The sequence below is a fragment of the Carcharodon carcharias genome, chromosome 4, assembly GCF_017639515.1.
Source record: "Carcharodon carcharias isolate sCarCar2 chromosome 4, sCarCar2.pri, whole genome shotgun sequence".
In the NCBI taxonomy this organism is placed as follows: Eukaryota; Metazoa; Chordata; class Chondrichthyes; order Lamniformes; family Lamnidae; genus Carcharodon; species Carcharodon carcharias.
Window position 1 is genome coordinate 107,973,952 of NC_054470.1, and position 17,894 is coordinate 107,991,845.

At 41.7% G+C, this 17,894-nt stretch overlaps 1 protein-coding gene across 1 annotated transcript in view; it reads left to right on the top strand.

Moving 5' to 3' along the window:
* grin3a (glutamate receptor, ionotropic, N-methyl-D-aspartate 3A) overlaps positions 1-17,894 on the top strand; it is a 137,902-nt gene that overhangs the window by 54,782 nt on the left and 65,226 nt on the right. The window contains exons 2-3 of the mRNA XM_041185315.1: positions 587-1,185; positions 14,358-15,405. Coding sequence (XP_041041249.1) covers positions 587-1,185; positions 14,358-15,405 — 1,647 coding nt within the window. The remainder of the gene's footprint in view (positions 1-586; positions 1,186-14,357; positions 15,406-17,894) is intronic.

Below are 17,894 nucleotides of genomic sequence, written 5' to 3' on the forward strand. Positions count from 1 at the left end.
TGCTTTTGTAATAAATTATTTCATATATTTGGTAGATCTTTCCAGTTTACCAAATGCCCCAGGTTTTTCCCTTTCTTCAAAAAGGGACAAAAAAAAAACCAATTGGTGAATGATAGGTTCTCTTCTTATGGCCTCCAAAAACAAAAACTGTTGTACTCACAAAGACAAAAAGTCTCATTGGGAGGAACACTGGTTTATTAACTGGATAAAATCACTTCTATGTTCTTCGAACTGACTGTTAAACAAAAGGATTAAACTTTCTTGATGGTCCCTCCCTGCCTCAAAAGTATACGTTTCATTCCTGAAAGTGTTGGAAGTAAAAATGTGTAACATTATCTTACTTTCTATAGATTCTGACTTCCCGAAGGTGAGTAAAACTTGAATGGCTTACACGTATGCAACTAATGGTGAGGTGTGCCCACAGAATGTAGTCACTTTTAAAAAAAGCACTGATGCAAATCCCACAAACAGAAACACAATGCAAGTCCAAGCTGATGGCTACTCAGAAAATCCAGCCCATATTTCTGAAATTGGTATTATTCTGTTTGGGATTTTGCACTGATATGTTCTTTTTGTGTTAACACAGAATCCCCTCCATCTGCAGATGAGCCTAGAAACTTCTCATCCTACACATGCAGATATACTTATCTTCCTCCTGACAATGAATAGCTGGTATGATGTCAGCCTCGTTTTGTGCCAAGAGTGGAATGTGACCAACTTTCTCAGTCTTTTGTACAACAACTCCAAATTTCATCTTGGAACCATTTTCAATATTGCTTCAGACAGTGATGACGCTAACTTTCTAAATTATTTGCAAGAATATTTGGACACGGTCAAGGAGGTGTCATTGTCCATTGTCACTTTCGGCTGTGATGTTGAGCATTTCCGAAAGATTTTTCAATTAGCGGCGAACTATGGATTAATGCTGCCAGAACACCACTGGATTCTAGGTGACTCTCAAAACGTGGAGGAGTTGAGAACTGAAGGCTTGCCCATGGGTCTGTTGGCTCATGGTAAAATGACGCAGCCAGCTTTCCACAGTTATGTGCAGGATGCAGTGGAGCTGATCGCCAGAGCTATGGCCACTGCAACCTACGTGAGGCCAGAGCTGGCTCTTATCCCAAGTACAACAAACTGTATGCACTGGGAAGAAATGAATATAACATCAGGCCAGTTTCTTTCAAGGTAAGAGTGTGATTGGTGATGGTACCAGTGTCTCATAATACTCATTACAGGCTAATTACAATTTTACATTTGAGTAGTTTTATGGTTACAAGGAAATTCAATGGGAATTGATGAGATATGGGTTATATTAAAATGATATTGAGGACCAGTATTCATCTGCTTTATTGCGACCCAGGAATCACATGGCCTTTCTCAGGGTAATAACCGTGCTGCTGTAGATTAGGAACTAAATCAAAACTTTAAATCAACCCAAATTAGAGTGATTCAGCCAAATTGATTTGGTTTAGACTACAATAGCCTGATCTAATGAAGAAAATATTTGCATTTAAACAGTGTCTTTCGCGTCCTTGGGGTGTCCTGAGATGCTTCACAATCGCTGAACTGCTTTCCAAGAGTGGTTGCTGCTGCTGTTAGCAACAGGACTGCAGTGGCCAATTGTTCACAGCAGGTTGCTGAGCAACCAGTTCATGGGGAGCATTTTCATTTTCACTGTCTCAAGGGAAATCCGGAGGACCAGATCACCTGATATTGTAGAATCCATCCAATTTGCCATTCCACTGAACGCAATGCAAAAGAAGTTGGGTGGATTCTGCAAAGGGTGGGCATTGTGCTCCCACAGTTTCTCACCCAAATGCTGAAGATAAAATATTACTCCAGTCTGTTTTTGGGGGAGAATAACTGTTGGCCATGACCAACATACATTCTTTTATTTTGTAGTGTGCAGGCAATTTGTTTGGGTGTGTGGGCCCTTTAAATATTTCTGCGTGGCAAGTTAAAGGGGTGGACTTTAGTGCGGCCTGTACGGGAACTTTTGTGTTGCTGCAGCCATGTAGCTCAGAGGGAACATTGACCAAGACATGGGGGTATCTCTCTGCTCTCCTTCAAATAGTGCCATGGGACCTTTTACATTCGGCTGAGCAGGCAAATGTGGGCCTCAGTTTAGCATCTTACATGAAGAGCAGCACCCCTGACAATGCAGCACCCCCTGCATCACTGCTCTGAAGTGGTAGCTTGGATTAGGTAATGGGGCTTGAACCCACAAGCTCCTGACTCAAGAGGCAAGAGTGTTAACACTGAGCCAAGCTGATGCTTGCCCTAATAGGTATTTTTAAAAATCTGCTCATGTCTATCTGTCCAATTTTCTAGTTCTTGGGAATTCTATGCAGATGCCAGTGAATTGGATCGAGGCATAGCGAGTGCATTTGTGTTTCATTGTGAGCTTAATGTCATAAGCTGGCAGGAAATAATAAGTGCTTCAATTTTTTTCTGCATTCTAGAGGTTTCATAGCAATCTGTCCAATTTTCTTAGTGCCACCATGGATAGTATCTGATCAGTCCCTTGTGACAGTTGGTTTAGTAGGTCTTTAATATGTTTTCAGTTGTTTAATTTCCCAATCAGTTTAGGAAGGTGCTTTTCACTTCCCTTGAATTGTACAGAACTTCTGAGAGAGCTCTGTACTCCAGTGAAGTTCTCCAATATCATGTCACAGTTGTCTAGTCAACTGCGCAGCATCCTCCAGTTTTACTGGAACATTGTGCTTTTTCAAAACCAACACTTTTAAGTTTTTCAGTTGTAATCCAGACTCGGCAAATCAGAATGTCAAAAATCCATAGGTCCGTTGGATGTTTGACATCCATTAGAGCATTCATCTCCATATTGCCTTTTAATTTTATAACTCAAAAGAATGTGAAGAAATTGGTTAGATGTTTTGCATTGTCAAATCCAAATGTTCAGTAAGGCTAATATTTGATTCCATGGCGATAGTGTGCTCAGCCAGCATATGTGTGTTGACAGATAACTTAGGTTAACAGGGTCACTCCAAAGGCTTGAGGACTTCATACAAGCTGACACTCCAAGTGTAGTACAGAGGGAGTGCTGCACTGCCAAAGTGCTGTCCTTTGGATGACATGTTAAGCTGAGGTCCTGTTGGCCTTGTAAAAGACCCTATATCACTATTTGAAGAGGAGTAAGGGAGGTCTCATTGCCAGTATGGAACCCTCAACCAACATCACTAAAATGGAAGGCCTGTTTATTAACGCATTGCAATACGTGGGAGCTTGCTCATGCAGAAATTGGCTTCTGCCTTTCCTAAATTACAACGGTGACTACGCTTAAAAATAAAGACTTAATTTTCTTTAAAGCACTTTGGCATATCCTGAAATCATGAAAGGCACTGCAGATGTGGGAATTCATTCCATAGATTTCCATCCTATTTGAAGCAAACCTCTCAAAAGTGACCAGAGCCAACCTCTGAGTTGGCACCAGCTTCAGGTTCTGTCATCAATTATTTGCCTGTTGAAATTAGCTGCTGGGTGTGACTTCAGTAGCATCAAAAGAAAGCTAGCATAGACAGATGTAAAAACAGAAAATGCTGGAATAACTCAGCAGTTCTGGCAGCATCTGTGGAGAGAGAAACAAAGTTAACATTTCGAACCCGTATGACTCTTCAGAGCTCAGAGCCGCCCTGAAGAAGAGCCGTGCAGACTTGAAACGTTAACTCTGTTTCTCTCTCCACAGATGCTGTCAGACCTGCTGAGTTATTCCAGCATTTTCTGTTTTTATTTCAGATTTCCAGCATCTGCAGTATTTTATTTTTATGTTTGCATAGACAGATGTTTGGTTGGAATAATTTCAACTGAGAATGCTATCAAGATGATTTTGCACCTTTAATAGATCTCAAAGTAGGGCTGGATTCAGTATATGTGATATGAATTTGATGCTCATTGTGATTACACTACTGCCACTATTCCTAATCATCTCCGATATCAGTCATGAATCATTGCATGCTGTGTCAACCTATTTCTTGCATCACCTGTTGACATGGATAGAATGCTAAGTAAGGCTTGAGTTTTTGTGCTGTCGTTATAAAATGGATGGCTGGAAAATACATTTGAACTTGGACTTTGGCCAATTATCAATGGATATTTTTCCTTCCGCTTGTTTAAACCGCACTATGTCTCTCTGGTATAATGCATTGCCCTGTAATTTTTAACTTAAATGAAATGGCAAGCTGTAATTGCACCGATAAAAGATATTAAAAGTGAAACCAACCATTGACAGGTTTGTTCGGCAAACCTGGCCAATGTTCTGAGTGTGCGCCATCAACAGAGAACTACGCCTGGTACCAGCGCATCTGGGGAATTGATGGGCACAGTGCTCTTGATGTCCCATCTGTAAATTTTAATGAACAGGTAGCCGTGACTAGTGACCCATAATTTCTCCACATGTATTCCTGGTAGACCAGGCTCACTGTCAGAAAACCAAACTTGTAAAATTGCCCCATCATTGAATACATAGTCTGCTGCAAGCATTGCGTTTTTGTCTTGAAAAGAAATGAATTACCGTGAAGGACAAATTAATGTAGTGCAGGAGTCCACTAAGTCTGAAAACGGATGAAGTAAAGTCAGGAAACCGTGATTATGTGCTTCCAGGTTTAGGTTTTTAAAAGCCTGAGGATTGTAGGAGGAATGAAAGAATGAAGGTTGTTTAAGAGTTCCACCATGTTGTAGTTTTGGGAAGGGATGAGTTAAGGATAAGCATTCACGGAATGAGATTGTAGGGAGGTCGACTGGCATTTGTGCCATCTACAAGATATTCTACAGTAACTTGCCAAGGTTCTTGTAGCAGCACTTTTGGAACCGGCAGTCTCTACCAGATAGAAGGACAAGGGCAGTAGATGCATGGGAACACCACAACCTACAAGTTCCCCTCCATTCTGACTTGAAATACATTTCTGTTCCTTCAGTGTCACTGGATCAAAATTCTGGAACTCCCTCCCTCATGATACTGTGGGTTTATCCACACCACATGGACTGCAGCAGTTCACCACCACCTTCTCAAGGGCAGCTATGGATGGACAATAGATGCTGGCCTAGCCAGTGAACTCAAATCCCAAGAATAATGAATAAAATAAGAATAAGTAGACGAGCAATAATACTGTGGAGGAGTTGTTTCAGGACTGTGTATGTGATGGTTTTTTAGACCAATATGTGAGGAACTAACGAGAGAGCAGTCCATCCTAGATTAGGTACTGTGCAATGAGAAAGGATTAATTAACAGTCTTGTTGTGCAGTGTTCCTTGGCGAAGAGCAACCATAAAATTATAGAATTGTTCATTAGGATGGAGAGTGAAGAAGTTGAATCGAAAACTAGGATCCTGAATCTAAATAAAGGGAACTATGCGGGAATTAGGTGTTAGTTGGCAATGATAGATTGGGGAACCTTACTGAAAAGGGTTCCAAGTGGATAGGCAATGGCCAATATTTAAGGAACATATGCATGAATTACAAGAATTATTCATTCCTGTCTGGTGCAAAAATAAAACAGGAATGGTGGCTCAATCATGGTTTACAAAAGAAATTAGGAATAGTATTAGATCCAAAGAGGAGACATATAAAATTGCCAGATAAAGCAGCAAGCCTGAGAATTGGGAGCAGTTTAGAATTTAACAAAGGTGGACAAAAAGATTGATCAAGAATGGGAAATTGGAGAATGAGATTAAACTTGCATGGAACATAAAAACTGACTGTAAAAGCTTCTATAAATATGTGAAGAGAAAAAGATTAGTAAAGATAAACATAGACCCCTTACAGTCAGAAACGGGGGAAATTATAATGAGGAACAAAGAAATGGCAGAAGAATTGAACACATATTTTGGTTCTGTCTTCACAAAAGAGGACACAAATAATTTCCCAGAAATGTTAGGGAACCAAGGGTCTAGTGAGAGGGAGGAATTGAAGAAAATTAGTATTAGTAAAAAAATGGTGCTGGAGAAGTTAATGGAGTCAAAGGCTGAAAAATCCCAGGGCCTGATAATCTACATCCTAGAGTACCAAAGGAAGTGGCCCTGGAAATATTGGATGCATTGGTTGTCATCTTCCAAAATTCTATAGACTCTGGAGCAGTTCCTACAGATTGGAAGGAGACAAATGTAACCCCACTATTTAAAAAAAAGAGAGAGGAAAAAGAGAGAATTGCAGACCAGTTAGCCTAAGATCATTAGTGGGGAAAATGCTAGAGTCTATTATAAAAGATGTGGTAACAGAACACTTGGAAAGCATTAATGGGATTAGACAAAGTCAGCATGGGTTTATGAAAGGGAAATCATATTTAACTGATCTACTGGAGATTTTTTGAGCATGTAATTAGTAGAATAGATAAGGGAGAAACAGTGGATATGGTGTGTTTGGATTTCAAGAAGCCTTTTTATGAGGTCCCATGTATGAGGCTAGTGGGCAAGATTAAAGCACATAGGATCGGGGGTAATATGCTGGCATCGATTGAGAATTTGTTGACAGACCAGAAACAGAGAATGGAATAAATGGGTCTTTTTATGGGTGGCTGGTGGTGACTAGTGGTGCACTGCAGGGGTCAGTGCTTGGGGCCCCAGCTATTCATGATATATATAAATGACTTGGATGAGAAAATTAAATGTAATATTTCCAGGTTTGCTCACGACACAAAACTGGGCGGGGTTGAAAGTTGTGAGGAGGATTCAAGGAGATTTCAGGGCGATTTAGACAAGTTGTGTCTGTGGGCAAACATACGGCAGATGCTGTAAAACATGGATAAATGTGAAGTTATACGTTTCAGTGTGAAAACAGAAAGGCAGAGTATTATTTAAATGGTGATATATTGGGAAATGTTGATATACAAAGGGATCTGGGGTCCTTGTGCACCAGTCAATGAAACTAAATAGGCAGGTACAGCAAGCAATTAGGAAGGCAAATGGTATGTTGGCCTTCATTGCAAGAGGATTTGAGTTCTGAAGTAGGGATGTCTTACTGCAGCTGTAAAGGGCCTTGGTGAGACCACACCTGGAGTATTGCGTGCAATTTTGGTCTCCCTACCTAAGAAAGGATATACTTGTCATAGAGGGAGTGCAGCGAAGGTTCACTAGGCTGATACCGGGGATGACAGGCCTGTCATATGAGGAGAGATTGGTTCAACAGGGCCTGTATTCATTAAAGTTTAGAAGAATGAGAAGGGATCTAATTGAAACATATAAAATTCTAACAGGGCTAGACAGACTGGATGCAGGGAGGATGTTTCCCCTGGTTGGGGGGGTGGGGTCTAGAACCAGGGGCCACAGTCTCAGGATACAGGGCAGGCCATTTAGGACTGAGATGAGGAATGATTTCTTTTCAGAGGATTGTCAATCTGTGGAATTCTGTACCATGAAGGCTGTGGAGGTCGGGTCACTGAGTATATTCAAGAAACAAAATGATAAATATTTGGATATTAGGGGCATCAAGTGGTATGGAGGGAAAGCAGAAATATGGCGTTGAGGTAGAGGATCATATTGAATGGTGGAGCAGGCTCGAAGGGCCGAATGGCCTCCTCCTGTTCCTAGTTTCTATGTTTCTATAAATAATAAATACAAAATTTGGAACTACATATTTGCAGCTTAGGAAGAGCAAAGAGGGACACCATCATAGTGATAAAATAAATAAACTGGTTCACAAAATGTTGGAGAAAGAGCGGCTGAAAGCTTAAGATAAGTAAAGGGTTACCTATCAGATGTCGAGGACAATTCTAGGACTGGAGATTATGAATGTTGGGAGTGTGTGAGATGAAGGACATGAATGATTGATTGTAGAGTGAATGAAGTAGCTGATGAGTGAAAAGGGGCTGTTAATTAAAAAGGGTTGCTTCATCAGCTACAATACAAGAGGAAATTAATTGGCCATAAGCGTAGTTTTAGTTATGACGTGCATAAAACCGGATGCTATCAATGGTTTTGGAGATTCTACCACAATGGTGGAAGGTTCAGCCAAAGTGTTCAAGAGCAGAATTCAACAGGTTTATAATATCTATGCTGAAAATTGTACTAATCATGGTTCAGGAGTTGATTGACTATTCCAGCACCAGCTCCAGTTCCAATAAATTTAAAAGGGTTTTTAAAAATTGCAGTGCTGATCGGGATGGGGAACGGGTATTAAATGTGGAGTTGAGAGGAACACATCCACTCCTTCTGGTTCCACATTCAGAGAAATAAATCCAAGTAACTTGTAGGTCTCATGGCATCTGAAGATTTGGTTTCAGGCTGATGCAGGTTGCTTTGGCAAATCAGTCATGCACTAGGTGCCATATTTGCATGTGTAAACAGGGACTAGCCATGTGCGGAATTTGCTAAATAATTGCAAGTTGTTGTTACAGGATATCCCTCGGCATTGAAAACAACTGTGAAAATATTTTCTGTTTTATGTTCACTTGCTATAATATCACGTGGTTAGGAAAGAGTCTATGGCTGGAACCCATCTGAGGTGAATAACAACACAAGTGATACAAATATATTTTTCTTGCTCACAACTCTGATGTTCAAGTGGTGTAAAACCCCCAGATAACTCGTATCTTAACACAATTGACTTCATTCAGTTGGATACGGATATTTAAGAGCGCAATAGCAGCTGATGAAAGATTGAAATGGAAACGAGAGGAATTAAGGACAGAGGCAGGAAAGTGAGTTTTCTGACAGGGTGTGAAGGATCACTGCTCGAGTGAGGAGGATCGATACCAGAGTGTATGGAATCAAAGTTGGAATGTAGGAGTGAGCTGGTATAAAATTCAAAATGAATTTTTCAGCTTCAGTGCCTAACAGAAACGGAGAGAATGCAGCTTTGAAGCTTCTTGCAATTTATAATATTTGAAATGATGAGTCTTTCCACGCTCGCAAACAATTATTATTAGGTTCTTTTAAGAGTAAAATAAATATCTAATCCTGTGGTTCTTCTGTGTTTCCTGAAAATACTGCAACAGTGAGAAAGAGACTTTCCTGTTGAAAAAGTACTGCAAGGACAAATTTGAATGCAATAGATAGACCCCTATAAATCAAACTATGCATGTTTTTTTACAGCTTACAGATGTGAACTATGCAAGTGGTTTATGCGAAATAAACCACTTGCAATTTATTTGGCATTATCTATTTGTACCTATAGTCCTCATCAGTTATGTGGCCCTTAAGTCACACAACTAATTTCCTTAATCCATCACTTTGCTGCAAGGTCCTTTTTTCATACCATAGGCTACAGCGTTTGTATGATGCCAGAATCTACGTAAGACAACATTTTCCAGCATTAATGATAAAAAGAATAATTTCAGCATCTTGAAATTACCCTGCTAGCAAAGCGATCATTTTAATTTAACCATTTCATGACCCTGCACTGTTCCTTTCCCACTCTGTCCCTCGGACACCTGTGCTTCCCCCACCCCATTGCTTCTGTCTTGCCCTTACAGCTTCACCTCTCAACTACCCAAAGTCTTTCCTACCATGCCTTTACTCCTATCATCACATCTGCCTTTTCCCTTTAAATTGATCACTCTCCCCACCACCACTCCATTGCCACTGTCACATATCTTACACTTAACCTTCCGTCCACTCTCCCTCAACTCCCACTTGCTCTCTTCTAGACTGAGAGGCCAGAGAGTACTTTATCGCCAAACTTATTACCTCCTCCCCTCTCTTCCTATCTGTGTCCCACAAAAAAGGGATGTACTTGCATTTAAGTTTTAAAAGCAAAATAATCAAATTAAAATGAGGAAAAAAACCTGTCTGGCTTTCTCGCTATTTGTGTAGTTCTCTTTTGCTCTACTTCTGTCTCATTGGTGTTAGAAATTAGAATCTCAGTCTCATAGGTGTAACAATTAGTGAAGACATTTTCTGTTAGTAGAACACGGATACAGATGATGACCTGGATTTTGTGGTAAGAATAATAATAGTTGTTAGTTGTCACCTTTAGTAATGAGTAAATTACACAGCAAATTACCATGTCTGCATATGCAGAGTTTGTAAAGCCTCACCCCACTATTATCTGAGCTATACTCGGCCTAGGTTCTAGTCTTACTCTGAGTGTACAATGTCGCAGAACAGCCATGTGGCTTAATCAAACTTTTCTTCGTTGAGTATTACGAATCACTACAAGTATACTCACAGAACTGGCTTTTAGCCTCCCCATGTGCAAAAGTCCGTCCACTGGTGGTCAATTCGCTGAATGAGTCCTCTTCAGGTCTTCAGTGGCTGACCAGGCCTGATGATCGTACTGACCCTCTTTGGGCTCATGATGTTTTTAGGATAAGCTATGTCACTCATGCCAATGCTCTTGCCCCCTTTGGGATTTCAGACAGCGGTGGCACACATCCCTGTTCAAGCTCATAAAAGTTCAACTTTGAGCCAAAAAAAAACAACTTCAGCACTTATACTCCCTAGTCTGCAGGACGTTCTTGAGGGTAATAGTCTCAGTTCTTATCTGGTCCAGAGTCTTTGGGCTATTTTGGGTGGGCTACTTGGTTCATTAAGCAAAAAAGAGAAAGACACATTTTAACCTTTGTCCAATCAAGCAATCGTATATACTAGTTTTTCCATTTCTTCGGCCACACAGTCTTCCTCTGCATACAGGACTGTCAAGTGCCGTTTACAAGTATGGGTATCCAATCTAAAGTAAATTCATCTACAAGTATTAGTAAAAATTAGACTAAAATAAAACATGGACCAAAAATGGGACTACAAAAAAGCTTAAGAAAATGGATTGACCTTAAGTCATGCAACTTAAACAGGGAACTCGGAAAGTTGCTGTCCGGTTTGCCCTGCTCCACATGCTTCACTGCACCATTATATCACTGAGAAACTCAGCATTCAAGTTCATGTAACATGGGATGTTATTGTACTTAAACCACTTGATAGCCACTAAACACGTCAGAGAAAAGTAGAGATGGTGCATTCAAGTTAAGTGAATTTTTAATCATGTGCCAAGTTTAAATTACTACTAAATCACCTCTCTAGCCCTGAAAATTTACTTTTATAAATGTAGAGCCTCATCCCTTCAGATTTTAATTGTTGTTGGAGATTTTTTAAAAAAACTTTCTTAAAACTTTGCCTCTTTTATCTCTCTTAATCCCATTTTACTTTCTCTCACTTTAATTTTGCTTCCTGTGCATGACCTTACATTGAATTAAATACACTAACTTACACTTTCTTGCTTAGACATTGTGGTCCAGACTTGTCCAGTTGGGTCACGATTCTGATATCTTCCTAAATTCTGGTAATTTTCCCGGCCCCTCTACCTCTCATCCCATCTCTGCAGGACTGGGAAAATATAGCCCTGAATTCCTCAGTGTGGATTCTTCAACCTCATTGGTTGAAGTTATTGCCTGTCCTATTCGCATAGATCCCAGATCCCCCATCAAGGGTGTCATACTGTTTTGACTGTGTAATTACCATGTAGTGATATGTAAAAGCTTGCGGGAAGACACTGTACAAATGTAGGCGTAATGAACAGTGAGTGCTGTTCATTTGCTGCTGACTGCATAATCTAGGCAGTATTTTTTTGGCAAATTGTAGCAGCATTAAATTAAGCTCTCTTTTTTTTTCCTTTGCCTCTCTTTCTTTCTCTGAGCCCAGTCTCTCTCTCTCTCTCCCCCTCTCTCTTCCTCAGTTCAGTGCATTTTTAAAGTTTCTGAAGCACAATGTAATGTAAACACTGCATTTCTATTAATACACACAGCACCATTCTATCTTAGTTTCAAGAAAAGCTCAATGTAATCTCTTTAAGTAATGCTTCTGAAAGCAGTCCTCTTGTTTATCAATCTTACTCGAAAAAAATACAGACCAGCATTTTCTGTTCAGCGTGAGGGGGCGGGCCCACATGCTGACGCATAAAATGACACTTGATGATGTCGGGCGTGCGTCCCGACGTCACCGTGCATCATTCCGATCCTCTGTTCAGCTGCGCGCCTGCTGAACTGTCAAAGGCCTGTTAAGGCCATTAATTAACCACATAGCCAATTTGACAGGGCTGCCCGTCCAACCTTAAGGTTGGCGGGCAGGCGAAGAGCCCGAGCGGCTTTTGCATTTTTCATGAAACCTCATCCACGAGCAGGATGAGGTTTCATGAAGGGTTTATTAAAATAATAAATATTTTTAAAAATATTTCATAAACATGTCCCAGCTCATCACGCTGGGTGGGTCTTAATTGGCCTGCCCATGTAAAATGGCGGTGCGCAGCTGATCGCGGGCGGCAATCAGCTCCACGGCCACCTGCGCCGTCCCAACCAGCCTGTCCAACGGGGAGAAAATTCTCCCCATAAAGTGCTCGGAGGTAAGGAAAATAACCCACCAATATACAGTTAGCTGAGGGATGCTAATTCATCCAGAGGAATAGGGTACACTTGCATATGCTAACACTGCGTGATACACATTTAAGTTCACAGACTCAAGTCTGGACAGAAGCATCAACTTGAAAAGGCCTTCAAGTAAGCATTAATAAGGCAGAAGACAGAAAAGGCAAACACATTTAATTGTAATTAATTGTGAAATATGCATTGCTTGAATTTTCTTACTGCTTAAGATTGGCCAGAGAAATTTCGCTTACTGAGAAAATAAGCAGGTTTCCTTCTTTTGAGAGTTAACATTTACAGAGAATATTGCTGGCATTTGGCCACATAACAGTTGTCACTGCACTTCAAATGTTGTGTGAGGAACTTTGCAGGTATTGTATGTTATAAAAAAGAATCCTTTTTCTGAGAATTCTAAAGAGAATAGGCAAACTTAGCTTAATTTTTATCTCCCAAAGCTTTCAAAAAAATTCAGATGCTTTTAACAGCCTGCTTTTGAATTGCTTCATGTAAACTGACTGCAATTTTAATTGAACACATTAGAACAAAGGACAGATAAATTTGAATCAGGAGATGGTCATAAGGAATTAGAGGTACTCAAACATGGGTGGCCCCATAAGTTCTACAGTATCGTTCTGATCAGGGTTCAAAAGTCTATAAGTAATTCTTGTAACCAGTGAGAACAAAGGACTAAAGAAATTATGGGAGATGTGAGTAGTTCACTACCATTCCCCTATCTAACAGCAGTCCTGTATTTTGCACGCGGAGTTACCTGCGCCAGTATAAGAGGCAGCAGCAAGGAAATGTGGTTATCTAAAGGAAATGGAAGGAGAGAAAAATTGTCCTGGCGTCTCTTTAATTGGATTTACTATTGGATCTGCTTCCATTACCATTTCAAGCAGTGTATTTCAGATCACAACAGCTTGCTGTGTAAAAAATATTTTCTCGTGTCACCTCTGGCTCTTTTGCCAATCACCTTAAATCTGTGCCCCCTGGCTAGCAATCTTTCTGCCAGCGGAAACAGTTTCTTCTTATTTGCTCTATTGAAACCCTTCATGATTGAGAATACCTCTTTCAAATCACCTCGTAACCTTCTCTGCTCGAGGGAGAACAACCCCAACTCCTTCAGCCTCCCCATGTAATTGAAGTCTTTCATCTTGATACCATTTGAGTAAAGCTGCTCTACACCCTCTCTAAAGCTTTCCCACCTTCAGTCCAGTTTTGAACCTTAACTCTTTACCTATTTGTTTGCTTCTAAGTCACCCCCTTGCATGGTCTGCACTCATTGTTGTACCTGGGTGCCACTGTCAGCTCATGTTAACTGCATTCAGCACAGATCCTTATTCTTATCACTGGAAAGTGAACGGAAGCAACGGGACAATTAGGAGGCAGCACTGTAATTACACTATGACCTTAGACAGTCTTCTTAAAACAATGCCATTAATTAGAGTCAGATCTTAATATTAAAAGAGCACTTTCATTTGCACTATGGAGAGTGGATTAATTCAGTATTCCGACAGTGTTCCTTTGCTTTGTCTCTCTGAAGGCTTGAGTGAATTCAATGCATAATATTGACACCATTGAACTGATTGCAGCAGGCAGCCAGGTTAGAGAATGAAGCAGGGCCAAATACAATGAGCTGGGCATGATGGAGGGTGGCAAGGGGAATGAGAAGCAAACTGGTGGTTGTACTTTGCCTAAATTACCCTCCCCAATCCCCAACATTTTTCTCCCAAATAATTAACATGTATAATTTGTGTTTCTCTTCATTGTTTAAGAAAAAGTATAGTTTCCTTGAAGTGGTTTCACAGTCCCTGGAGCAAAAAAAAATGACGACGTACCTTCACAGCAACTACTAATCTGTTGTGACAATTTTTTTTTCATATTCCTCCGAGTTGGTCCCTTTTCACAAATGATTGAGTCAGAAATTGTTTACATTACTTCCTCAGAATTGGTGACCAGTGAGGTATATTCAGTTTAAGTTTGGGACAAGATGTATGAAATTTTGCTATTAACTTTTGAAAAGCAGAAACAAAACCAAATATCTTTCTTTCCTTCCCAGATTTTTAGCAAACACGAGCTTCGATGGTGTGACGGGTTATATTAAAGTAACAGATCCATCTGTTATCACTTCAGACAGCCACTACTACATCTGGAACCTACAGCTTGACCCCGTTGGGAAACCCATGTGGACTCGCCTTGGGAGATGGCACGAGGGGAAAATTATCATGGACCACGGGATTTGGCCCAACAAGATGCAGAAGCAAAACAACGGTGGTGGAAGCTCATCTCGGCTACAGTTAAGAGTGGTGACACTTATTGAACATCCTTTCGTGTTCACCCGCAATGTGGATGAAGATGGCCATTGCCCTGCTGGGCAGCTCTGCCTGAATGCTCTTACGAATGACAGTGCCACCATAGAGAGCCTCTTCGAGAACCTAAAATCGGGGAATGATTCTGTGCCCATAGAATACAAAAAGTGCTGCTACGGCTACTGCATCGATCTCCTTGAGAAGCTGGCAGAGGATATGAGTTTTGATTTTGACCTGTACATTGTTGGCGATGGGAAGTATGGCGGCTGGAAGAACGGCCGCTGGACGGGCCTGGTTGGCGATTTGCTCAGCCAGGCAGCACACTTGGCCGTCACATCTTTTAGCATCAACTCAGCGAGGAGCAAGGTGATCGATTTCACTAGCCCTTTCTTCTCCACTAGTTTAGGCATCCTGGTGCGGACTAGAGACATAGCAGCCCCAATTGGAGCTTTCATGTGGCCACTGCACTGGTCAATGTGGGTGGGGATCTTTGTGGCTCTTCACGTGACGGCGTTATTTCTCACTCTGTATGAATGGAAGAGTCCTTTTGGAATGACTCCCAAGGGGAGAAACAGGAACAAGGTCTTCTCCTTCTCTTCAGCCCTAAATGTCTGCTATGCCATTTTGTTTGGCAGGACAGCTGCTATCAAAACCCCTAAGTGTTGGACAGGACGGTTTCTAATGAACCTGTGGGCTATATTCTGTTTGTTCTGTTTATCGACGTACACTGCTAACCTGGCCGCTGTAATGGTGGGGGAGAAAACCTATGAGGAGCTTTCAGGAATTCATGATCCTAAGGTAAGAGCAGCGATGATACTCCATTAAGTTTGGATAGGAAAGCAAAGATAACCCTCAGTGATTTACTTCACTCCATGCATGCAATTGTCATGAATCATAATGACTTCAGTTGTTTGCTCCCAAAGCTCCCCATGTTATTTTGTTTGTGTAAGTGAGAGGAGAAGTTTAATTAAAATGCCAGCTCAAAATCCATCCATTCATTCTGTATAACGAAGGTTTCACAGTGACTTTTTATTATCTCCAAATATGCAACGCAACATGCACACATGTACCTGTCACAGAAATCGATTCAGGTACTGCTGCTCAAATAAAAATAATACTATCTGCTTGGAGTGTCCATCTGAAATGCCTGGCGACTAGTCAATGAAGTGCCTTGGTAACAATAGATTTTTTAATCATTTAATTTCCCCATACAAATAGAGGAGGAACTCACTTCAGGGAAAAAAAATCACATCACTGGATTTTATTCCCCAACTCTTGTGTGTTTCTGGCTTTACTCTGGGCTTTGACATAATTTGGTAATTTGCTTCCTTTGTTGGGAGCAGATACATTAACTCTGATATTTATGAGGGAAGTGGGGGGAGAAGTTGGAGGAGGTCAAAAGCAACCAAAGAATGCGCAAGGCTGGAGATGTGGAGGTCTACCATTTTTTTGTTCCATTTCCCACTTGGCGCTGTCCAAATTGACGGCCAGGCTAGTGGCAACCGGGGAAACCACTGGCAGGAGACATCAGTCGGTAGAGGAGATGGAGAACATTGCGAATAGTGGCAGTGGGGAGAGAGAGGCTTTGAAGCTGGTGGGGGGGATGAAAACTGTGACAAGAGGGAGAGAGAGGCTGCGACAGGCAGTGGGCCAAGGCCAAAGGCATGCCTGAGGGGCCTGGAGGAAGTTCTGCTCCTCCTGGCCTACAAGGAATGCTAGAAAAGACCTTCAGGAGCTGGCAGCTCCCCACCTCTCTTTCACTGCCCAGTACATCAGCAGTGAACTTTAAATTGGGTTCCCAATTGTGCTGTGAGAGCCCAATGTAAATATGTTAATGAGATCTCCCATCTCTTCACCATTGGTCACTCAGGCACCATGATAATCACTGCAATAATAAAGATAGCGGACACATGCATCGTATGCTGGAGACCTAGTGCCCTTATTTAGGCTTTTTAACCCGTCCTCCGATCATCTACCACCCATCATATGCCTGTCTTTGGGCCCTGTCTTGGCATTGCACGATTATCGAGAAGCCTGAGGATTGATGGAAATTCACCAGCATACTGGCAGCTCGCTCCACCTTGGGCCATCCTTCTTGCCAGCAGTGACCCTCAGGTTCCTGGACAGAACAGGACAGCACAGGTTGGAACAGAGCGAGGGGGTTGATCATGACTCCTGTGGAGTTGGGCTGCTCTCCTTCTCCTGACTCTGCTGGATGAGTTTTTCTTTAAAGTGAGGAATACAATTTCCACTTTGGGTGCAGTTGATGATCCAGGCACACTGCGGGCAAAGTTCCATCCGTTTTCAGAAACACAATTTTCTTTCTTTATTCTTTAAGGGATGTGAATGTCGTTGGTGAGGCCAGTATTTTTTTTGCTCATCCCTAATTGCCCTGGAGAAGGTGATGGTGATCTGCCTTATTGAACTTCTACACCCACAGCGCTGTTCAGGAGGGAGTTCCAACTTTTTGACATAGTGATAGTGAAGGAATGTCGATATACTTACAAGTGACTTTATTGAAATGCATAAGATTCTGAGGGGGCTTCACAGGGTAGATGCTGAGAGGATGTTTCTTCTCGTGGGGCAATCCAGAAGTAGGGACAGAGTTTAGAAATAAAAGGGTCTCCCATTTAAGATGGAGATGAGGATGAATTTCTTCTCTGAGAGTGGGGACCAAGATGGGTCATGTCAGGACTAAGACGGTTAAGAAAGCTGCCCAAGCGATCATTGAGAAATACCATAGCTGCCTTGGCAATGACTTCAACACCAATAAGAGGGTCTGTGAGCAGGTTCCAGCAAGAAATTTGGAATTCTCTTCCACAGACAGGAGTGGAGGCTGGGTCATTGAATATATTCAAGGCTGAGTGCTAGTGTTCCCATCTATCTGCTGCCCTTGTCCTTCTAGATGGTAGTAGTCGTGGGTTTGGAAGGTGCTGTCTAAGGAGCCTTGGTAAGTTCCTGCAGTGCATCTTGTAGATGGTACACAATGCTGCTACTGTGCACCGGTGGTGAAGGGAGTGAATGTTTGTGGATGGGGTGTCAATGAAGCGGATGGTGTTGAGTTTCTTGAATGTTATTGGAGATGCAGTCATCCAGGCAAATGGAGAGTATTCCATCACACTCCTGACCTGTGCCTTATAGATGGTGGACAGGCTTTGGGGGGGTCAGGAGGTGAGTTACGCGCCGCAGGATTCCTAGCCTCTGACCTGCCCTTGTAGCCACAGTATTTATACGACTGATCTAGTTAAGTTTCTGGTCAATGGTTACCCCCAGGATGTTGACAGTGG